This window comes from Mastigoproctus giganteus, chromosome 3, assembly GCF_048544385.1.
Source record: "Mastigoproctus giganteus isolate SK-2022 chromosome 3, ASM4854438v1, whole genome shotgun sequence".
NCBI lineage: Eukaryota > Metazoa > Arthropoda > Arachnida > Uropygi > Thelyphonidae > Mastigoproctus > Mastigoproctus giganteus.
The window spans coordinates 41,888,516-41,914,240 of record NC_143577.1 but is presented as its reverse complement, the minus strand read 5'-3'; the positions used below and the strand labels follow the sequence as shown (position 1 = coordinate 41,914,240).

Here is a 25,725-nt window from a genome sequence, read left to right as displayed (position 1 = left end):
CCGTCACCACCAAATACGGAGGATGTGGAAAGGTCAGGAAATGACCACCACATATCCCGGAGCAATATGGCCTTAGTTGCTAATGCTCCTAAAAACCAAATAACAACAACAACAAAGTGGATTCAAACGGTGACACAAATAATTATAGACATGTTTGTTTAACTTCTATTATGAGGAAAATAATGGAGTGGCTGGTTAAAGAGGTGATACCGGATTACCTAGACAACACTGCAGTAATAGCTTAGACACAAAATGGGTTTGTTAACGGGAAGTCTTGTCTGACCAATTTGATTGCATACTACAATGTGGTCACAAAGGAACTGGATGCAAAAAATAATTTTGATATCATATACTTGAATTTTACGAAAGCTTATGATACTGTTGCACACGGAAGACTGCTGTACAAATTGGAGCAGTATGGCATTAGGGGCAAGTTACTGCAGTGGATAAAGGGATGGATGAGTGGAAGATGGCAGAGAGTTGTAATAAATGGACAATAAATCCCTTCAATTCCACTGCCATACTAGTTACGTGCTATGATATTTGTGACAAAACACCAATCCAGAAGCTCTACAAATAATAAGTTGTAACTTGCAGAATCTGTCTTGCTAAATTTAAAAATAAGCTAATGAAAGTGAATAAGACTATTTAATATGTTAAATAGTCTTAGTCAATTTAATGTGTTAATTATTATTAACATAATTTAATATGTTAAATGCAATTTAATATGTTAATTATTATTATTATTATTATTATTATTAGCCATATGGTACTAGGAAGCCTGAGGCTTATGTTGCACCAGCCAAAAAAAAAAAAAATTCCCAAGTTACCCTGAGAGAGAGAGAGAGAGAGAGAGAGAGAGAGAGTAGTAGTAGTAGTAGTAGTAGTAGTAGTAGTAGTAGTAGTAGTAGTAGTAGTAGTAGTAGTGGCACTTGATGCAAGAAAGCAGTGTAGGAGCTTATGCAGCATCAGCCAAAAAAAAAAAAAAAAAAAAAATCACACCATACCCTCCAATTGCCTGTCCAGTTCCTCCTTAAATTTATTTAACCTATCAACTTCCACAACGACAGATGGAAGTTTGTTCCAGCAATTAACAACCCGCTGGCTAAAGGCAAATTTCCGCACATCTATTCTACATCTATCCTTTCTTAATTTGAACTTATGTCCCCGTAGGTTCGTATTCTGAACAAGTGGGAGGATCCCATCAGAATTCAGCGTGCTCAACCCATTCAAGGCCTTATAGACCTCAATCAGATCACCGCGCAGGTGCCTAGTCTCCAGCCACTGCAATTTGCAGAACTTAAGCCTCTCTTGGTAAGAGGATCCCTTCATTCCCCTCACCAATCGTGTTGCTCTTCTCTGTACACGCTCAAGCAAATCTACATCCTTCCTAAAATGAGGCCTCCAGACCTGTATGCAGTACTCAAGACGTGGCCTGACCATTGCCTTATACAGAGGGACAATCACCTCCTTTTCCCTGCTAGCAAAATTCCTATATATCATTGACAAAACCCCATGACCTGCCCTAGCAGCCTGTCTACATTGCTCAGTAAACTTCATATCTGACTGCACAATTACTCCCAGGTCTTTTTCATTTTCTACCACCTTAAGTGTAGTACCACACAGTTGGTACGTTTCTCTGGGGTTACTTCTACCCATATACAGTACTTTGCATTTGTCAAGGTTAAACTTCAGTTGCCACTTCTTAGCCCATCTGCCCAAATTATCTAGATCCTGTTGCAGTAGCACACTGCCATTACTGTCATTAACAACCCTGCCAACCTTCGTGTCATCTGCAAACTTCGACATTAAGCCTGATATACCTTCATCAATATCATTGATAAATATACAAAACAACAGTGACCCCAACACCGAACCCTGTGGGACTCCACTAATAACATTAGTCCACGAAGAGCAGCACCCATTGATTACCACCCTCTGTCTTCTCCCACTTAACCATCCTTTTATCCATTGCAGCAACTTACCCTTAATACCATTCTGCTCCAATTTGTACAGTAGTCTTCCATGCGCAACAGTGTCAAAAGCTTTCCTGAAATCCAAGTATATGATATCAAAATTATTTTTTGCATCCAGTTCCTTTGTGACCACATCATAATAACCAATCAAATTTGTCAGACAAGACTTTCCCTTAACAAACCCATGCTGTGTCTGAATTATTGCTGCAGTCTTGTCTAGATGATCCTGCAATGCATCTTTAACCAGTGACTTTAACTGTGATCACTGCCACCTAGTGGTTCCTTTATCTGCAAATTCTTAATACACGAATGATCACTGCTGATAACCAGATCAAGAGTATTACTTTCTCTGGTTGCCTCTCGAACATGCTGCTGCAGAAAACAATCATCCAATAAATCCACAAAAGTCTGACTAGTGTGTGAGTGACCAACCCACAAGTTCCAGTCAATATCTGGGAAGTTAAAATCCCCCATTATAAGACATTCTGATTTACTGGCCCACTCTATTTCTCTGTACAATTGTTCATTGTACTCATTCGAGTCATTAGGCCTATAACACACTCCTACTCTTATTTTTGCTTTTGCAGTGCTTATGTCACACCAAACTGACTCAACAGTGCACTGTCCATCTATATCAACTGGATGCACTTCTCTTGATTTTATGTTTTTCTTAATTAACAGCATAACACCTCCTCCCTTTCTGTCCTGTCTATCCTTTCTGTACACATTGTACTCCCCAAATTCCAGTTCTGCATTCCTTATATCTTTGTGACACCACGTCTCTGCTATCCCAACAATATCCGCCTTTGATGTCTTGACCAACACTTCAAATTCATCAAATTTATTTACTATACTTCTAGCATTGGTATACATGCAAGCATACATGCTCCTATGCCTATTCCTCGTTACCCTAACACATCCCATATACCCAACTATTCCAGGATGACTGCCATCCGTCCCTGAAACCCCCAACACCCCTCGCTCCAGGTCGCTTCTTATTCTAATAGAAGTTGTGCAAGAATCACCTTCACCTCTGCCTGCGGTTACTGTTAAACTATTAGTCTTTGTATCCCCCCAAACTAGCAGTTTTCCGACCCACCTAACACTGCCTCTATAGCATCAGCAAATATTCTTGCACCCTTTCTATTTAAGTGTATCCCATCCCTGTAGAAGCAATCTCTCCTGTTAACAAGTACAGTCCAGGCTGAAAAAAAATTCTACCCCTTGAGCCTTGCACAATCTTTCCAGGGCCGAATTGATCGACAAGGCTCTCATCATATACTCCCTCCTATCGTGTCTGGGCAGAATTGCAGACACTTTTAAATTCAACCCTAATTCTCGGCTTTTTTTCAACAGTGACCTGTACTTGTTGAGTAATTCTGCCGGTCTCCTACTCTTAATATCATTAGTGCCAACGTGTACAACTATATCACCTTTTGTGCCCTTGAAAGATGATATCCGCTCTACAACGTCATCAACCTTTGCCCCTGGCAGACATACCCTGGTCCTGTTCCACCTATCCATTTTACATAGCATGTTCCCCGTTTCCCTGACAATAGAGTCACCAACAACTAATAGTTCCTGTGGGACCAGCGCATTCTGCCTTGGGGGTTGCCGCTGTGTTGCGTGATGACCAAGTGCACGCTCTGGCGTTGATGTGGGCAGCTGAGAGCTTGATGGGCCCCTCAATTTATTTCCTTCGAGGGCATCCACCCTGTCCTTCAAACTCTCATATAGGCCCATAACAACGCTGAGTTGTCGCCTGATTTCCTTACACTCCTTACATCGCGCACACACAAAGACATCCCCCATGGCAATATCATGTTCCGTTCCAGAGAGTTCGGCAAACATTTCACAAGTTGTACATTTTTTTAGGCTGTGACGCGTTGGAGAATCGCCCCCCTCAGTTCTCCCCCGAGTCACAACACTTCTGCCACTTTGTGCCCGTTGCTTTGCTGCTCTAGTTCGGGGCATGGTAGTTTAAATTAATAAAATCAATAAATTAAATGTCAGTAGTATTTGAATAGAAACTATGAAATAGAAACAGTGAAGCGTATTACTATATAATTATGCGTTAGAGCTACCTAGCTACCTCAATTAAAAACTTTGAATTCCCTACAAAAACTTTGAATTCCCTATATACAAAAACAATGGCTACAAAAATCGAACAAAAATAACGGTTTTACCTATCGTAAGTAAAATCCACAAAAACCCTTTATCTAAATTAAAATAAAAAATAACCAGCGTAACTATAACTATATGACTACGTATTAAGTACAATATAAAACAACAATCATGTAAATAAAAGGCAAACACTTATCGTTTTTGCGGAGCCTGTAACTGTCAGCTGTAACTTTTAAATAGAGTCAGCGCCCTCTCAGTGGAGGAGAAATTGTTGAAGTTAAACATAAGAAAGGCACCTGGGGCGGATGGGATCTATCCAGTTATATTAAAGGAGGCGGCAAAGCAACTAAGCAAACCCTTAGCCATAATTATGAGAGCATCCTTGGACTCAGGAGAGGTTCCCACGGACTGGAGACGTGCAAGACTGGAGAGAGAGAGAGAAATCACCAAGAAAGAGAAAATGGTGATATCCAGCTCAGGACCCTAGCCCATACTCACTAGAATGGAAAAGACAGTAAAAGTTTCCAAAAACTTATCCTTTCCAATGAGCTCAAATTTGTTTGTCTGCACACTTCGTAATCTGCTACCTAGCCTGATATTCTTGACTTTTTTTCTCTAACCCTTTCACATGTGCATAAGTATATACATTTTTTGAGTTTGTGCTCAGGAGAATTTTGTACTTATACGGTGACCCCCGCTTAACGCTGAAAATTTGTTCCGTGAAAACAGAGTGCTAAGTGAATCCATGCTAAGTGAGCACTGCATTCCCATAAGGTAACATATGTATTTGTGAGTTGCGGTCGGTGCCATAGGATATTTCCTAATCAATAATAAACGGTAGTGAAAAGATGCACCAATGTTGGTCAAAATATTTAATATTCAAATATTTGTACATATAAAATATTGTGCATTACATACGTATATAATTATGTGGTAACTACTTACATATCAAAATGAAACTTAAAATTCCAATTAAGATCATGAATTTAATTGTTCTAAACTGATTTAATTTAATTGATGGATTTAATCATGAAAAATGTGTCGATTTTGGGTTGAACTTTGGCCCTCTTCCAAATAAACTAAAAGGGGTATTAATTTTAAATCCCCTGCAGTTTAATTACCACCCAACAATAAAGTCAACTGATCCTTTGCCACTTTGAAACCTGGCATGTTTTTTTATTCTTTCAATATGAAACTTCTTTTAGGCATTCGTTTCCACAAAAGTCCTGCTTCATCTATGTTAAAAACTTGTTGAGAAGTACAGTATAATGCATAATATCCCTCTTCAATAATTTTAACAAGTTTAGGTGAGTTTTCTTCAGATCATCATATTGGGTAATCTCTTTCTCTCTTTTTTTTTTTTTTTTTTTAATAATATTTAACTTAACTGAATTCTGCATTGGAGATTATCTTCAATAAAATTAGTTAAAGTCTTTCCATTTCAATTCTAATAGCCGGCCTAGCCCTAGTTGCTTGCAGTGGAACAGCTATCTTTCCCGCTGCTAAAATTAATTCTTTATTTTTTTTTATAATTGTTCTTACAGTTAAACTTTATCCTGAAAAAGGCCTCTGAGGTTGGGCAAATTCATATTTTAGCATTAAATCAGCTCATACACCAACCATAAGAATAAGTATTTACTGTAACTAAAATATTTACAAATTAAAATAAAATAAATATTTACAAAAACTGCTATTATATTAAATTAAATTATATACATGTTAAAAACATTAAAACTGTGATAAAATACTTGAGATAAAATACACTAAAATAAACCGGATTAAAAGCGATAAAAATCTCTGGAGCTTTTGGAAGCATCGGCTTCCTTTCTCAGCAGTAACAAAACTTCCTACAGCACGTCCATATATAACAGGCTCACGGTACTTATATACATGGTGCAGTCGGCGCATGGTCTGAACCGGAAGTAGAAATAGCTCGGGAACGTGTTAAGCAAAACCGTTCATCCGTACTTAGGATGATAGTTTCAAACAGAGGATGCATACGCATACCTCTGTCCCTATTCATAATATTGTGGTCGGATGAACAGATTCGTAGGCTCTTGAGCCATTTACGGTTCCAGAACCCATGCGCTCGATCCACAATATAGTTCAGCACAAGCTGGGCAGCATAAGAATAGTGTAGTGAAAGCTCTACTAGATAGAGCCGGGTCACACTGCACTACCTCTGAGGACAAAGAATGTGAAATTAGACGAGTCACAGCAGACCTTAGAAAATGCGGATACCCCCAGAGGATTATAGACAGGTTTAGTAGAGGAATAGAGTCTAACTGTCAGGAACCGTTTGTTCCTGTGGCTACCGCATACATTCCTTACTATCCGGGCGTTACTGAGCATCTCGCTAGAGTTTTGCGGGGTTATAAAACATGCTGTGTGCAGCTTCCCGGGCGGAGGTTGCACACAGTGTTGTGTCAGGTAAAAGACCCAATAGCAAAGGACCTGAGTAGTGGAGTAGTATACAGGATAAAATGCCTTATTGTGGGGAATGTTATGTGGGCGAGACAAAACGACGGCTCAAGGATTGTCTGGGGGAGCATGCAAATGCTATAAAAACCGCTGATTACAATAAGTCTGCTGTGGCCGAACATTTTTGGGAGAAGCAGCATCAAATCTCCCCAGAGGATGCGGTTATTGTGGATCGAGCGCATGGGTTCTGGAACCGTAAATGGCTCAAGAGCCTACGAATCTGTTCATCCGACCACAATATTATGAATAGGGACAGAGGTATGCGTATGCATCCTCTGTTTGAAACTATCATCCTAAGTACGGATGAATGGTTTTGCTTAACACGTTCCCGAGCTATTTCCACTTCCAGTTCAGACCATGCGCCGACTGCACCATGTGTATAAGTACCGTGAGCCTGTTATATATGGACGTTTTGTTACTGCTGAGGAAGGAAGCCGATGCTTCCGAAAGCTCCAGAGATTTTTATCGCTTTTAATCCGGTTTATTTTAGTGTATTTTATCTCAAGGATTTTATCACAGTTTTAATGTTTTTAACATGTATATAATTTAATTTAATGTAATAGCAGTTTTTGTAAATATTTATTTTATTTTAATTTGTAAATATTTTAGTTACAGTAAATACTTATTCTTATGGTTGGTGTATGAGCTGATTTGATGCTAAAATACAGTTAACCTTGCAAGTCCTAAATTATGGCACACATCCGCTTGTCTTAGACCGGAATCAATTCGCTTCAAAGTGTCTAATTTAATTTTCAAATTCAGTCTTTTTCTTACATTTATAGTCTTTGTACTGTGCTCAGACATTGTTGCTTTTTCATTCTTATCGGCCATTATTAACTCTTTGAAAATGTAACTGCATTGGTTGCATTAATTATGATACAATGTTCGAGTAAACTGTCCATTTCGCATGATGTATAATATGGTACTGAGTGATGACTGGACTTCGGATAAATGCATATAACGCAAATATTACAAGCAATATACTTGATCATTTTTTAAAATGTTGATCTCGGAACTACGTAACAAGTCACTGTACTGCAATTAAATTAGCGTACAAGAAAATTTCACTGAGTGTGGGAAAATTTCTCAAGTCGGCATGGGAAACGTTTTAATGCTGTTTTGCTATTCATTTTCGAGCTGTCGACTCCATCAAATGAAACGATTTCGTTAAATATGCCAAAAATGCAATCTGTAAAAGAGCATTATAATGATCTGTGACAGTGTTATAGTCAGATACGGGTTATAATATAAGAACAGCATTATAGCGAATCAGCGTAAAGCAAACCGCGTTATAATGGGGGCCTGCTGTATATATGTTTTTGGAGATTGCTTCAAATAACATATTCGTTTATGTACAAATTGTCTTGAAATCTTACAGTATGTGTTTCCCTCTGCTATCTACATTTTCAAATAATAAACGTAGATTAGGTGTAGCAGTTTATAATAGATTGGAGTATAAAAATTTATTTATAGAATGCATTTCTTAAATTTAGAAATTTGAGAAATTTTCTATAGATTACAGAATGAAAGTAAAAAGGAACAATTTACTTTCATCTCCATCTGACAGAAGTTATATTTAGTATCTTGAATTGACTTGTTAATGTTTTGATTTTATTTTTGTCAGTTACTAAACAAATTGTCATTTTCAAAATACAGATTGAAGCATTATTAATTTAATTGGATCTAATTTTAATTTTTAATTCCTTCATCATGCTTTTCACTCAGCATTCTAGTTTTATTTAATTTTTGCTCAGATTTTTGTTAAAATTTATTTTTTATTTTGTTTTGTTAGTTCCTCCTCGAATTGTACAGTACAATCAATTGGCCTTATTAAAGAAACCTGATGGCAGTGATTTAGACGATGACTATGATGATGAGGATGAGGATGATGAGGATGAACTGGATGATAAACTCATTAAAGCTGTTGAAAATGGAACAGCTGCTTTAGAATGTCATGTTGATGGACATCCTGAACCAACAATTCTTTGGCTTAAAGATGGTCAGGTACTTGAATCAAATAGTAAACAGGGTTTTCAGATTCTCTATGAAGGACAGTTGTTACAAATTGCTCCTGTGAAAACAGAGGATGGTGGCCATTACACATGTATTGCAAGTAATACTGCTGGAACAACAGAGAAAGATTTTAACTTAGATGTTTTAGGTAAAAAAGTTTGTATTTTACAAACAGTATTAATATAATCCTTAAATAGTTCTGGTATAGTATGTCAACAGTTATAATTAGTATTCTTTATATATAGAATAAAGGAATATATAAAGAACATATATTCCTTTATTCACTAATATTGAATATGTTAAAGTCAAAAACAGAAATGGCAGATCCTGTTACAGCCATTTCAAAAATGTTTTCATGTATACATAATGAAAATTAAACAGTTACAGGCAACATATATAACATTGTATTCTGGAACACATCAGAATATAATGTTCTGTATGTAATGCACTAATGATCAGAGATCATTATTGCATTACATACAGATCTCTGCACTAATGATCTCTGATCATTAGTGCAGAGATCCAAGTCCACCAGATTGAATTATTATAGCATGCAAGGATGCAGTGGCATAGCTAAGTATTTTGGGCCCTTAGGCAAGAAATTATTTTGGGCCACTTATTTTTATTAAAATAAATTTTAATTAGGTATAATATAAAAAAAATGAACAAATATCTGACTATATAAAAATAATAGAACAAATATCTGACTTCACCTATTTGGGAAATTTAATATGAAATGAAGGGAAAGACATCCACACTAAACTACAGAAATATAATAAAGTGAATGGAATGATTAAACGCCACTTTGGAAAACAAATGACAATGAAACAAAATTACGACTCCACAAGATCACTTCAAAACCAGCCCTCTTTTACAGCTGTGAGACTTGGGTCATAAATAAGAAATATGCACACAAACTAGAAGCAGCACAAATGAGATTTTTAAGACCATTATTAGGCTTTACAAGACTAGACCACCAAATAAATTAGATATCCATGAGAAATTAAAAGTAGATAACATAGTAAATGACATAAAACGGTATCAGGAAAAATGGATCAGCCACATAGAAAGAATGAACCCAGACCGGATCCCAAAATTAGCCTTTAACTACAAACCTACAGGCAAGAGAGATGTTGGTTGAACAAGACAACGATGGAGAGATCAAGACCACCTCCAAGAGCTACAATGGAACAGGTCTTAAAATACCTAAGCCGGACCAAGTTCATGATGATGATGATGATAAAAAAAATGTTGAATCATTTTAATAACATAAATATGTATTTTATTTATGATTTCTTTATAATTTTTCAAACATCAAAAACATGAAAATTAATATTACAATATGATACTGCTTATTAAATACAATTTGACAAACATAAAAAATTATACTATAACTAATAAATTTTCGAAAAAAGTTAAAATGTTACTTTTCTCGCTTTTACATTTGTGAAATCATTAATAATATCTTTTAAATCCATTTTACTGGCATATTTATGCTCAATAGCCAACATTGCAAGATTGCACACTCTACTTTGACCGTTAGCATTTATTTTATAATCTTTTATTATTCATAATTTACTAAATGATCTTTCAGTAGAGGTAGTTGACATGGCAGGGTAAAAAATAACAAATAAAGTAAAAATTTCTGAAAAGTCACTTTCTAGGGCACTATATTTTCAAATTAACAAATAAAAAAAATTGTCTACTGATAAATCTTGTTTAATAAGTGTGATTAAATTACAATATTGAATCAGCAGTTGGGGAGAGAGTACAGATGAATACTTTTTTATGAGATTTTCACACTCAATATATCAGCATTTGACATATTTTTTTCGGTTCTAGTATTGCAAAATAATTTTTTATTAAATTCATACTTTTTACATGATTTTTTATTTGTATTATGTAATTTTGTCTAAAACATTAAAAAACACTGATTTTTAAAAAACTGTTCTCTAATTTAAAAAAAAAAATCTGAAGCTAATTCATCATACTGTCTTTTAGTTGTATGTTGTCGTTTGTCTTCAAATTTGGGAACTACCCCTAATTCCTTGGCAGTTTGCTCAGATTCATATTTATTTTGTTCGTATGAATTTAGAATGTTTTGTAAATTTTTACTGACACAATCCAATAAAGAAGTACGTTCGTCAAGGTCTATATCATGCTTCTGCTGATTTTTTTAAGCATGATTAATTTCACGCATCAAGTTATTCAAAAATATACAAATGAAAATAAAATCAAATGTCATCATTTGCTTCATTATTCTAAGTGCTTCGTCTCGGTCTGCTTTTTTAGTTTATTTAAAATTAATTTCTGTCAAAGCTTTTATAATATCCACAAAATGAACTTTCACAGCTGTTATAGACTGTAATCTACCAGACCAGTGAGTAGGGTTGAGTTTTTTTTAATGTAACTTCAAATTCCCCAGTAAATTTAGAAAGAAGATCCCATCTTTTTGTACTATTTCCAAAAAAATTATACAAATTTTGAAGAATGTCAAAAAATGATGAAATGTTATTACAACAATTTACGCTATCATTAATAACTATATTTAAATTGTGACTTGCACAATGAATGTACTCTGCATTTGATTGGATCCTTTTAATGCATGACTGCATACCATTTTAAACCCACTCATGGCATTAGCCCCATCATATCCCTGACCATAACATTTTTCAATGGGAATATTTAGTTTGTGTAATATTTTCATTATATTATCTGTCATCATTTCTGCTGAATGATCATTCATGTCATAGAATCCTAAAAACGTTTCACAAATTTCAAAATCTTTGGATTTTTCATTTTCATCATGAATTATGTGAACATGTTGTACAATAACACTTGATCTTTTTTTTGTGAGATCTTGAGTAGTATCTAAAATTGATTAATAGAATGGTGCTGAATTAATTTTGAGTATTAATTCTTTTGTTAATTTGGCACCTAAACATTCTATTAACTCATTTTGGATAGTGGGGCTTAAATAAGTTATTGAACCAAATGGCTTATTAATAATTTGTTTCATTACGTCATCATAGTAGGAAAGTAAATGGACTTGCGATAAAAAATTGCCATTGTAATCTTCTGAAAATCCTTCCTGATGACCGCGAAATGCTAAAGAATTTTTAGCCAACATAAGCGTTATCCGAAATAACCGTTCTAGTACCATTTTCCAAAATGAGGATCTGTATCTTACTTGTTCCTCAAGATCTTTATCAATCATTGCATTCTTTTGCCACATTTCATGTATAGCACATGCCTCAATACAATGTTGAGAAACACTGTGAGTTTCTCAACATTGTTTCTCAACTTTATCCAAATTTCTCAAACTGCATCCAAAAAGATAGACTTTTCCAATCTCATAGTCTGGAACACTACTGATTTTTAATATTGAAAACAGCCAGCATGGTTGGCAATATGCAGCATCTAAAATTCTTGAGTAGCACAGCCACAAACGAGGAACTGGACCATACATTGAAGTAGAATAGTAGTACATTTCACTAAAACTTCTATTTTGTTGTTCAGGATCCCTTGGAAATGGTCCTTTAGGTCTCTGGGGTGACAAACTTATAACATTTCTTTTTTGTTTCATTGGAAATGTTGATGTCCACGTATTCTCCAAGATCATTTGAAGGAATAAATGGTGCAGGCATTCAACACTAATTTCCAATGAAGGCATATCTATGATTGTTGAATTGTTTTAGTTTGATGAACCTGCTTGATTTAAATGAGCCGCGATGTATTTACACCAGCAGCATTTTTTTCCACATTTTCCGATTCAATACTGGTATTTTCTTTACCTTCTTCTGGACATAATTCATTACTGAGTTTTGTAAATTAATTATCTAATTTAGGTTATTTATTGACTGTTCTTTTTCTTTCTTCGTTGTTCTTTTTTGGGCTCCATTCTTTCCCTTTTTCTTTTCATCCATTTTTAACTAAAAATTTTATTAATTTAATTTGAAACTTTATATTTTAAATACAAATAGAAATAATAAACAAATACATTTTTGTATGTCAGTTACTGTTTTGATAATGACTTGAACTAGCTTGAATTGAAATGAATCAATTTCAATTCATATACGTGAGTCCTTTAGGTCTCTGAGATGACAAGAGGTCCCCGCTGCCCTCTTGTGAAGTTGGGGAATCCCGAACACCACATGATATGATGCATACACATACAGTAACTGAACAGATGTCTGATCACAATACAAAGTTGCATTTGTAAAAGCAAAATAAAGACTGCGGCCACTTGGATTTGTTATGTTTTGGCAATAAGGTATAAGAAGAATTCCTTCCTTATTTCTAGATGTATCATTCTTGAAGAGCAGAAGAGAAAATATTTTAATTACATGTTGCATCTGTCTATAGGCCCTACCATTGTAGTGGTGGCCAATACTTGCATCTGTTTATGGGCCCCTAGGCTTTGCCTACTTTTGCTATATGGTAGGTGCACCCCTGCAAGGATGTGATGATAATCGCATCCTTTGAAAATATCCACAGGTATGCTGGTCCGTTGTTGGTTCAATTGTTTCCCACAGTTGTTGCAAATTGATGGTTTCAGATCTGTACTCCAAAGATATTGTTCCAGCTCATTCCACAGGTGCTCAATTGTATTGACATATGGTAATTGGGAAAGAGACCATAGCAGGCTGAATTGATTCTTATGTTCCTGGAGCAAGTTCTGTACAATTCTGGCTTTGTGATATGGCATATTATCCTGTTGGAAGAACTTATTCACAGATAGATACACTGCAGACAGGAAGGGATGCATCTAGTCAGAAACAATTTCCAGTTTGTTATTTGGTTTTTAGAAGCATTAGCAACTAAGGCCATATTGCTCCGTGAATATGCGGTGGTCATTCCCTGACCTTTCCGCATCCTTCGTATTTGGTGGTGACGGGTTCAAACCCCGGTCTAATCAAGAAGTGTGTGCTACGCACTGCTGCCCCTTCCCACCTGGCTATGGAGATGCCAATTTCCAGTTAACCTCTGATATCCAAATGTTGTTTCACTGGTATCAGTGAGTGGGGGGGGGGGCAATGTGCACCATGAAATGACTTCCTATGTCATTATACTACTACCACCAGCCAACATTGTTGACAATTGACAGGATGGGTCCATGGACTCATGCTGTTTTTGCCATATTCTGATCCTCCCATTAGTGCAGGAACTATGGCTCGTCAAAATTTTTTCCAGTTGTCTACTGTACAGTGTTGGTGATCCTAAGCACTAACAACAGTGAGTTAAGAGCATTTTAGAATGCCTTTTTGGTTACCACTGTTGTACTGGCTTATTATTTGGCTCACTTAAGTCTTGTTGGCTTCCATTAGTCTTTTGCATTAATCAGATGTTTTCAACTAGAGAATCACCATTGGCTGGATGTTATTTGGTTATTGGGACAAGCTTGCTATGTCTAAGGTGTGAGCAAGCTTGCTGGCATGTGGTGAGTATGGGCTTGGCACACCCAGGGTCCTGAGCTGGATATCATCATTCTTCTCTTTCTTGGTGGTGATTTCCTTCTACTTCTCTATCTCTCTCTCTCTCTCTCTCTCTCTCTCTCTCTCTCTCTCTCTCTCTCTCTCTCTCTCTCTCTCAGGGTAACTCAGAAATTTTTTTTTTGGCTGGTGCAGCATAAGCCTCGGGCTTCCTTGCACCATATGGCTAATAATAATAATAATATTTGCCAACCTGATTTTTATTGCATAGTATGAACAAATGAATATATACTGAAAGAATACATACTCCATTTCATTAAAAGGATAGGTGTACCATGCCACATTAAAAGTCACTTGAATCTTACCCATTCTCCCATGAGGTGGAAATATGTAGGGATGCATACAGAATCCCTACATATTTCATCATCATCATCATCATGAACTTGGTCCGGCTTAGGTCTTTTAAGACCTGTTCTGTTATAGCCCTTGGAGGTGGTCTTGGTTGACCGGTGCCTCCGTAGCCAGGTGGGCAGGAGCAGCAGTGCGTTGCACACGCTTCTTGATTAGACCGGGGTTCGAGCCTGTGACCACCAAATACGGAGGATGCGGAAAGGTCGGGGAATGACTACCGCATATCCCCGGAGCAATATGGCCTTAGTTGCTAATGCTCCTAAAAACCAAATAACGATAACAACAACAACAACAACTTGGTTGACCCACATCTCTCTTGCCTGTAGGTTTGTAGTTAAAGGCTAATTTTGGGATCCGGTCTGGGTTCATCCTTTCTATGTGGCTGATCCATGATTTCTGATACCATTTTATGTCATTTACTTTGTTATCTACTTTTAATTTCTCACGGATATCTAAATTTCTTTGGTGGTCATGTCTTGTAAAGCCTAATAATGATCTTAAATATCTCATTTGTGCTGCTTCTAGTTTGTGTGCATCTTTCTAATTTATGACCCAGCTGTAGAAGAGGGTTGATTTTGAAGTGATGTTGTGCAGTCGTAATTTTGTTTCAGTTATTTGTTTTCTGAAGTGGTGTTTAATTGTTCCATTCATTTTATTTTATTTTTATAGTTTAGTGTGGATGTCTTTCTCTTCATTTGATTGACTTGGCACATTATAGCCTTATACGCTAATGTGCCATAAAATCCTAAAACAACCAACCAACCAACCAACCCTTCATTTGATATTAAATTTCCCAAATAGGTGAAGTCAGATATTTGTTCTATTATTTTGTCATCAATACCAATTTTGACTTTTTGTTTGTTTTTTTTTCCACATAATCCCATTAATTTTGTTTTTGAAGTGGGAGATTTTCATATCATACTTTTTACCTATTGTATTCGGTTCATTTTCTGTTATCTGTAGTTCATCTTCGGATTTTGCAATTATAACTTGATCATCGGCATATAATATAGTTTGGATTTTATTCCTGTTGTTCAACTGTATTCCGTTGTTAATTGTTTGTTTCCATTCTTTAATAATTTTATTGATGTAGATATTAAATTAATTTAGTGATAGTCCACATCCTTGTTTGACTCCTTTATTGGTGTTAATTGGGTCTGATAGTTAGCCATTAGAATATTTTATGCAGACTTTTGAGTTTTTATATAGGCTTTGCATCACTTTCCAGAGTTGGGTTGTTTCACGTAGAATCTGTTAATTGTTTGTTTCCATTCTTTAATAATTTTATTGATTTAGATATTAAATTAATTTAGTGATAGTCCACATCCTTGTTTGACTCCTTTATTGGTGTTAATTGGGTCTGATAGTTAGCCATTAGAATATTTTATGCAGACTTTTGAGTTTTTATATAGGCTTTGCATCACTTTCCAGAGTTGGGTTGGGGTATTTTCTTCACGTAGAATCTGCCAAAGTTTTTCCCAGTTTACATTGTCATATGCTTTTCATAATCAATAAATAGCAAAAATGTTGGTAGATTGAATTCTCTTCTTTTCTCCAAAATTTGTTGTAATGAGAAAATGGCGCATATTTATTGTGCTTTTCCCTTTTCTGAACTCACATTGTTCTTCTTCTAAGAATTGTTCACTGTATTTATTAAGTTTATTCTTTAGTATATTAGAGTATAGCTTTGGAGCAGTTGATAGCAGTGTTATCCCTCTGTAGTTGTTAGGGTTATTTCTGGAGCCTTTTTTGTGTAAATTGATTACTATTCCTGTTTCCCAATCTTTGGGTATCTGTTGCTTATGCCATATGATGATAAATAATTTTAGTAGTGCGTTTTTTAGCAAGGTGCCACCATATTTAAATAGTTCTACATTCAAATTGTCTATGCCTGGGCTTTTTCATTTTTTGAAGTCTATCAAGCATCTTCCCTTATTGTTGACCACAGGTTTGCCTTCTGATCCTATACATTTGTCTACTGATTGAGCACCAACTCTTACTTTAAAATCTCCTGCTAGTATGATGTATTCGTTTTTGTTAGTTTGGTCATCTCTTGTAATTCATCATAAAATTCTATGGTTTCATCAGTGTTGCCTTCTACTGGTGCATAGATGCCAATGATTGTTATTGTATAAGATAGAATTTTTAGTCTTAATTGCAATATTCTGGGTGATATCCAAGAGTAGTCTAATATTTTGTTTTCCCATTCTTTCTTTATTATAACAGCAACTCCCGACGATGCCCACATTTCACTTGGTATGCCTGAGTATATCATTATGAAGTTACCTATTTCTTTGGATTCTTTGTTCTTTTTTGTTTCGGTAATGACTGCTATGTAAATATTTCTGTTTTCGAGTTCCATGGTGAATTCATCTAATTTGTGATTTATTTCCCCTAACGTTCTAAGTTTCTACTTTAATGTCCTTAATCATAGTCCTATATCCATTGCCTAGGTCGTTATTCTTGAGATCTGTCCAGTTTTTTCCCTTCAGTTTATTTCGAGTATTTAGAATGTCCCCTGGATAGGTTACCAGCCTTTCATGATGTAAGTCTAGTGGTGGGACGGCCACCTTATAGCCTCTAGACAGGCTTCAGGTATTCTCAGTTGATGCAAATTGATGGCTTCAGATCTGTACTCAAAAGATCTTGTTCCAGCTCATTCCACAGGTGCCCAATTGGATTGAAATATGGTAATTGGGAAAGAGACCATAGTAAGCTGAATTGATTCTTATGTTCCTGGAGCAAGTTCTGTACAATTCTGGCTTTGTGATATGGCATATTATCCTGTTTGGAAGAACTTGTTCACAGATAGATACACTGCAGACAGGAAGGGATGCACCTTTTTGTCTGCAGTGTATCTATAGACAGGAAGGGATGCACCTAGTTAGAAACAATTTCCAGATAACCTCTGATATCCAAATGTTTCACTGGTATCAAGTGAGGGGGGGAGGCAATGTGCACCACGAAAGGACTTCCTATAACATTATACTACTACCACCAGCCAGCATTGTTGACAATTGACAGGATGGGTCCATAGACTCATGCTGTTTTTGCCATATTCGGTCTTCCCATTAGTGCAGGAACTGTGGCTCATCAAAATTTTTCCAGTTGTCTACTTTCCAGTGTTGGTGATCCTAAGCACTAACAACAGTGAGTTAAGAGCATTTCAGAATGCCTTTTTGGTTAACCTCTTTTAAAGTCACCAGAATCTATTTTTACCTTTTTCTTGGCACATAATAGCCACTGCTGCTAATGCGCCAGTAAAATTTCAAACCAAAGAAGCCTTTTTGGTTACCACCATTGTACTGGTTTATTATTTGGCCCACTGTAGCCTTTTCTTTGACACTGCAAAAGTCTTGTTGGCTTTTGTAGTCTTTTGTATTAATCAGATGTTTTGAACTAGAGAATCACTATTGGCTGGATGTTATTTTGTTATTGGGACAAGCTTGCTATGCCTAAGACATCCCAACATATTTGCCAACCTGATTTTTATTGCATAGTATGAATATATACTGAAAGAATACATACTCCATTTCATGAAAAGGATAGGTGCACCATGCCACATTAAAAGTCATTTGAATCTTACAAATTTTCACATGCATACAGCATCCCTACATATTTTCCCACCTGAATTATATTACATGGTATGAACATGTAATCATGTTACTGTAGGAGCACTCCATTTCATGAAAAAGCTAGGTGTACCTAAGAAAGTGGCCACTCAGTGAAAATGTTGATATAAGTGTCCTGTTCTGACAAAAGATTCAGAAAATTTGTAATCATTTGCCAGTTCCACTGGTGACATCAGAGTGCATTGAAAATTGAGATTAAATATGGTCCTTGAGATCATATAAGAAAATTTTTCTTTTCTGAACCATACCAGTAGCCAGAATTCCATAGTCCTATGGCAGTTTTTTGCCATCAGACTATGGAATTCATACAGTAGAATGCCCAGATTTTAGAACTTCATAAAAAGGCAATATTTACTGATTGTTTTATACTCACTCATAGATAAAAAGTGATATAAATTTTCAAGAGCCATAAAGCTTTAAGGAGTTTTATTCTAAATCATAATTGTGGCATTAAATGCAAAACCATAACAAGAAATTTTACTTCAAGCATTTGATTATAATTGATTATAGTTAGTTATATACAGGGTGATTCAGGAGGAATATTAAATATTTTGGGCAGTTATAGTATCGATTATTCTGAATAAAAAAGTTCATATAAACATGTGTCCTATTCTCAATGGATATGGAGATACAGATGTTTGCGACTGGCATGCACAAAGCCATTATGAGAGGTATTAATGAACAATAAATGACATATTGTTTGTATTTATTGACTTTTTGAATGATACAAAACACAAATAATTGACAAATTTTTTACAGTTCACAATAAATGTTCGAAAATCCCACTACCAACCTCAATGCACTTTGTAACTCTTCTGGTAATATGACGTGGTGTTCTTTAGAAATAGCATTAGTAGAGGCATTTGATGCAAGAAAGCAAACTTATGCAGCATCAGCCAAAAAAAAAAATAAATAAAAAATAACCACTTCCACTTCACTCCTCTGTTCGTTCGAAATACCTGTCCAGCTGAGCCTTAAACTTATTTAGGCTATCAACTTCCACGACAAGGGATGGAAGTATGTTCCACCAACCAACCACCCTCTGGCTAAAGGCAAATTTCCGCACGACTATCCTACATCTGTCTTTCCTCAATTTGAATTTATGCCCTCTCAGGTGATTATTCTGAGCAAGAGGAAGAATCCCATCAGCATTGAGCATGCTCAAACCATTCAAGGCTTTATACACCTCTATAAGATCACCTCGCTGATGCCTATTCTCCAGACACTGTAATTTGCAAAACTTAAGTCTTTCTTCGTAAGAGCACCCCTTTGTTCCATTCACTAATCTTGTTGCCGTTCTCTGTACTCGTTCCAGCAGCTCTACATCCTTCTTGAAATGAGGCCTCCAGGCCTGTATACAGTACTCTAGGCGTGGCCTGACCATTGCCTTATATAAGGGAATAATCACCTCCTTATCCCTGCTAGAAAAATTCCTGTATATCATTGACAATACACCATGAGCTACTCTTGCAGCCCATCTGCACTGCTCAAAGAACTTCATATCTGCCTGCACAACCACCCCCAGGTCCCTTTCATTCTCTACCACTGTCAGTGTAGTACCACAGAGTTGATGCGTTGCTCTGGGGTTACTGTTTCCCATATGTAGTACTTTTGTCAATGTTAAACTTCATTTGCCACCTCTCAGCCCATCTGCTCAACTTTTCCAGATCCTGTTGCAGCAGCATAGTGTCAGTAGTGTCCTTGACAACCCTGCCAACCTTCGTATCGTCGGCAAACTTCGATATTAAGCTTGATATATACCATCATCAATATCATTTATAAATACAGAAAACAATAATGGACCCAATACTGAACCCCGAGGGACTCCACTAATAACATTAGTTCACGATGAACAGTGCCCATTGATTACCACTCTCTGTCTTTTCCCCCTCAACCACCCCTTTATCCATAGCAGAAATTTGCCTCAAATGCCACACTGCTCCAATTTGTGTAGCAGTCTTCCATGTGCAACAGTATCAAAAGCCTTTCTAAGATCCAAGTATATAATATCAAAGTTATTCCCTGCATCCAGTTCTTTTGTGACTGCATCATAGTATCCAATTAAATTGGTCAGGCAAGACTTCTCCTTAAAAAAACCATGCTGTGTCCGAGCTATAACTGCAGTCTTGTCTAGATGATTCTGCAGTGCTTCTTTAACCAGTGCCTCCATTAATTTTCCTGGAACAGAAGTTAAACTCGCAGGTCTATAATTACTTGTGTCAGCCTTTGATCCTCCTTTGTGAATTGGAGTCACATTTGCACATCTCCAGTCCATGGGTATCTCCCCTGAGTCCAAGGAAGCTCTCATAATTATGGCTAAGGGTTTGCTTACTTCCTTTAATATAACTGGATAGATCCCATCCACCCCAGGTGCCTTTCTTGTATTTATCTTCAACAATTTCTCCTCCACTTTACTCTCAGTTATTACAAGATTCTCTAGCTTACTGCCAGAGTTGAATACACCTCTGGCATTCCCCTCGCTGAATAACTCCTCATGTGTGAATGTCGATGCAAAATATTCATTTAGTTTGTTAGCTATCTGAGCAGGATCGTCAACAGTTGACCCATCGTTATCAAGTGGACCAATCTGATTCATCCCCTTCCTTCTAGAGTTTATATAAGTAAAGAACTCTTTGCTGTTTTTCTTTGCATCCCTTGCCAAAGATTTCTCGTAATCTGCCTTCGCCTGCCTAACCTTCTTTGTAACTTGGATACAGATCAACTTGTATCTATCTTAGGCTTCTGTGTCATGAGTTAATTTGTATGTATCCCATGCATTTTTCTTCTCTGCCATATGTCTCATTAGTTCATCTGACATCCATTTAGGCCTAAACCTTGAACAATATTTCTTAGTTGGTATATAAAGCCTAATAGCTTCTAAGATAAGTTCTTTGAATGCTTCCCATTTTGAATTTGCTGTTGGTAACATCATTAGTTGGTCCCACTGTATAGAATTTAAATACTGTCTCAGTCCATCGTAGTCGCCTTTACGAAAGCAATAACCCTTCCCTTTACCCCTAATGGTAGTTACCTCTTTGAGTAAATCCCACTTCAGCACACTGTGATCACTGCCACCTAGTGGTTCATTTATCTGCAGATTCTTAATACATGAAGAATCACTACTGATAATCAAATCAAGAGTAATACTCCCTCTAGTTGCCTCCCGAACATGCTGATGTAGAAAACAATCATCAAATAAATTCACAAAAACCTTGCTAGTGTGTGAGTGACCAGCCCCCAAATTCCAGTCAATATCTGGTAAATTAAAATCCCCCATTATAAGACTCTCTGATTTACTGGCCCACTCTATTTCCCTGTAGAGTTTCTTATTATACTCATCAGAGTCATTAAGCCTATAGCACACTCCTACTCTCAATTTTGATCTCCCAATGCTTATGTCACACCAAACTGACTCTACACTGCACTGTCCAGCGATGTCGACTGGCTTCACTTCTTTGGATTTTATGTATTTCTTAACTAATAGCATAACCCCTCCTCCCTTTCTATCCTGTCTATCCTTTCCGTAGACATTGTACTCCCCAAATTCCAGTTCTGCATTCCTTATATCTGTGTGACACCACGCCTCTGAAATCCCAACAATATCTGCCTTTGATGTTTTGAGAAATACCTCAAATTCATCAAATTTATTTACTAAACTCCTAGCATTGGTGTACACGCAAATATACAGGCACCTGTTCTTTTTCTTAGCTACCCTAACACAACACATGTGTTTACTTGTACCCCAATGATTCCCAGCAGTCTCTGAAATATCCTGCATCTTATTTTCCAGGCTGCTGCTCATTCCAATAGAAGCAGTATAAGAATCACTTTCACCTCTGCCAGTGGCTACCGTTAATCTATTAGTCCCTGTATCCCCCCAATCTAGCAGTTTTCCGACCCACCGAACACTGCCTCGTTAGCATCAGGAAACATTCTTGCACCCTTTCTATTTAAGTGTATCCCATCCCTGTAGAAGCAGTCTCTCCTGTTAACAAGTACAGACCAGGCTGAAAAAAATTCTACCCCTTGAGCCTTGCACAATCTTTCCAGGGCCAAATTGATCGACAGGGCTCTCATCATATACTCCCTCCTATCGTGTCTGGGCAGAATTGCAGACACTTTCAAATTGAACCGTAATTCGTGGCTTTTTTTCAACAATGACCTGTACTTGTTAAGTAATTCCGCCGTTCTCCTACTCTTAATATCATTAGTGCCAACGTGTACAACTATATCTTAAAAGATGATATCCGCTCTACAACGTCATCAACCTTTTCCCCTGGCAGACATACCCTGGTCCTGTTCCACCTATCCTTTTTACAAAGCATGTTTCCCGTTTCCCTGACAATAGAGTCACCAACAACTACTAGTTCCTTTGGGACCAGCGCATTCTGCCTTGGGGGCTGCTGCTGTGTTGCGTGATGACCAAGTGCAAGCTCTGGCATTGGTGTATGCAGCTGAGAGCTTGATGGGCCCCTCACTTTTAATCCTTCGAGGGCATCCACCCTGTCCTTCAAGCTGTCATATAGGCCGATAACAACGCTGAGTTGTCACCTGATTTCCTTACACTCCTTGCATCGCACACACACAAAGACATCCCCCCACGGCAGTATCATGTCCCGTACCCGACTGCTGCACAAACATCAAGCAAGTACTGCATTTTAAAAGCTGTGATTCAGAGGGCAACCGCCCCCCTCAGTTCCTCCCCTGAGCCACAGCACTTCTTCTGAGGTCATCTCGGCATTCCTTTATAGAGGCAGCAGTATCCAAAATGTGAGTGATTAATTCATCTCTTGTATTTGCCTTTTCTTTGTATGCTGCACTTTTCATTCATCCCCACAAACAAATATCTAATGGAGTGAGGCTTGGAGACTTTGATGGCCAATGAACGGGACCACTGTGGCCGATCCATCATTCAGGGAAGATCGATTTAGATATTGTATCACCAGACGGGTATAATCTGCAGGAGGTCCGTCATGCTAAAAGTACATACCAATCCTTGTAGCCAAGGGAACATCCTCCAATAGTAGTGGAAGCTCGTTTTGCAGAAATTCTAGGTAAATGGGCCCTGTAAGATGATTTTCAACAGGCCTAATCAACTGATTGTTGATGATACTACACCACACGTTTTCAGAGAAGCAGTGTGAAATTTGTTTCTTCAGTGGCATGTGGATTTTCATCTGACCACCTATGATAGTTACGGGTGTTGTTGATACTGTCACAGGTGAAAGTAGCTTCATTGCTGAACAGTATTAATAGAATTAATTGGCGATTAGCATCTATCCACCGATAAAATTCCAATTGGTGGATGTCATCTTCTGGTTGAAGGTGTTGCACCCGCTGTATGCGAAATGGATACAAGCTGTGCTCACGTAATGTTTGCCATACTCTTGTCTGTGGAACACCAATACCCATAGAAATTCTTTGTTTGCTAATAGTAGGACTACGTTCTACCAACTGAAGAATGTGTTCTATTTCTTCCACATTTTGTTCATTTGCACGTTCAGAAGAAATATGAGTGCTGGAAACTGTACCAGTCTCACACAGTTTGGTGTAAACACTAGTAAACACTCTTGAATCCTGTATTCTGTGGTTAGGAAACTTTCGACAAGCAGCAGTAGCACTACCACCCAAAAAACCATAGACAAAAACCATATCGGCATATTCAGCATGTGTGAAGATGTGCAGCATTCTTAACAACACTGCTAACACCAAACAGTGTCAAGTTATAACTGCTTCTTGGTCACATCTGATTCAGGGAGCTGTGCGTGCCATTTTCAAACAGTTGTATCTCCATATTCAATACTATAACCTCTCAAAATATTTACTATTCCTCCTGAATCACCCTGTATATCTTTTTATACATTAAAAAAGTTTTCTTCCTAGTGATATTTATTCAAGCCAATGGGAGAAGAAGATGAGGCAGTTACATCACTTATTCGAGCCAGTGGGAGAAGAGGGCAGTGCAATTGCATCACTACAGATGCAGAAGTAAATAATTACATTGTTGTCTTCCATTGAACAACAACTGCCTCCATAATGTTCGCCAACCTCATGCATGTGCTTTACTGTCTAATACGTGGCCACGCCTGGCATCATTTGACGTTCCATTGTAATGTCAGCTGATGAAGGGACGTTTGAGAGAGAGTTTGTATATTTGTAAATAGTTTAGTGTTTTGTAAATATTTTAAATATTTGAATAGTTTGTAAATATTTTAGTTCTCTTTCGAACGAAACAGTATTCCTCATGCATTATGGAACCCAAAGCAAAAGGCCTTTTCCTAAGTGACCTATGTAAGCACAGGTAAATAGTTACATAGTGATATTTATTCAACCTTGAGAATGCCATGTGGTGGGGGTGGGGTAGCCAATGGGAGAAGAGGGATTTGTGTTAGTAGTACAAGTGGATTAGGAAATTACGTCACTACAAATGCACAGGTAAATAATTACACAGGTCATTTCCTGATTAGATATCAATCAGTGCATTTCGACAGGTGTATCTTTTACGTAGAAAGGAATTGACTTACTCCGTCATACTTCTACATTTTACGTAGAAAAGCGTGCACAGGGGTTGGCGAGCAAAGTGAGCAGGGGGGCGAAGCCCCCAGTAATTAATTATAATTGATTATAATTAACCATTGTCAGTTTGTAATAACTGACTGCTGCATCCATAAATTTGAGTGCATGAGACTTTAGAGAAGAATAATTATAACAAATAAAATATGCAAAAGCATTGAAAAGTCCATAATTGTTAATATCACATGTATTATCCATAATCAAGGACATTTAGTAATTATTTAAAGCATAATAATAAACTTATATTTGTAACTTAAAAGCTTAAATTAGTAAGAATGGTAGTAGCAATTACTGTTGGTGGTGTTGCACTTGAAGGGAGGGGTTGAAGTTGCGCTACCAAAGTCCTTGTCTGGATTTTGTTCGTTGATGGTCTTCCACGAACAGTGAATATCTATTTTTGTATACACAAGGTTCTCTGTGTTGCTCATTCCTTGCGCAAAGTTGCATTATGTTTAGTATATTTGTTGGAAACAATATGGTATTTGTGGTTTTATACAGTTGCCATCAAAAAAAATTATTATGATGAATAATCCCCTCAAAATGGACAGATTTATTGTAAGGAAATGCTGCAGTGAAACAAGTGAAAATAATATTAACTAAAAATCCACTATGAGTGGGACTAAGCTTAGTAAGATTTCAAAGGTACATCACCAGTATACAGATAGTTATTTGAGTGTGTACTTTTCTTTGTTTGGAGATAAAGATATTTCTCTTTCATTGTGTGTGGCAACAAAAAAATTTCAAACAAAACCGCAGTACCCAGCAAATTAATCCCACTGAACACTTTGCGATGAACTGGAACATTAGCTTCAGGCCAAGCCAATATGCCTGCAGTTGTTAGCTGAATTTAATGAAGTTGCCATAAAAAAAAATTATCATATTAAAATATTTATTATAAGGAAATGTGGCAGTGAAAAATAATATTAACTAAGAAATCCAATATGAGTGGGACCAAGCTAAGTAAGATTTCAAAGGCTCATCACCAGTATACAGATAGTTATTTGAGTGAGAACTTTTTTTGGTTAAGAGATTGTGTGTTGTGAGTGGTAAAAAAAATATTACAAACTCACAGTTCCTAGCAAA

General features: G+C 36.9%; 1 protein-coding gene across 1 annotated transcript in view; it reads left to right on the top strand.

Annotated features, from left to right (window-relative positions):
* LOC150087903 (hemicentin-1-like) overlaps nt 1-25,725 on the top strand; it is a 1,496,027-nt gene that overhangs the window by 534,915 nt on the left and 935,387 nt on the right. Inside the window, exon 32 of the mRNA XM_090369959.1 lies at nt 8,374-8,742. Within this exon, the coding sequence (XP_090226085.1) occupies nt 8,374-8,742 (369 nt within the window). The remainder of the gene's footprint in view (nt 1-8,373; nt 8,743-25,725) is intronic.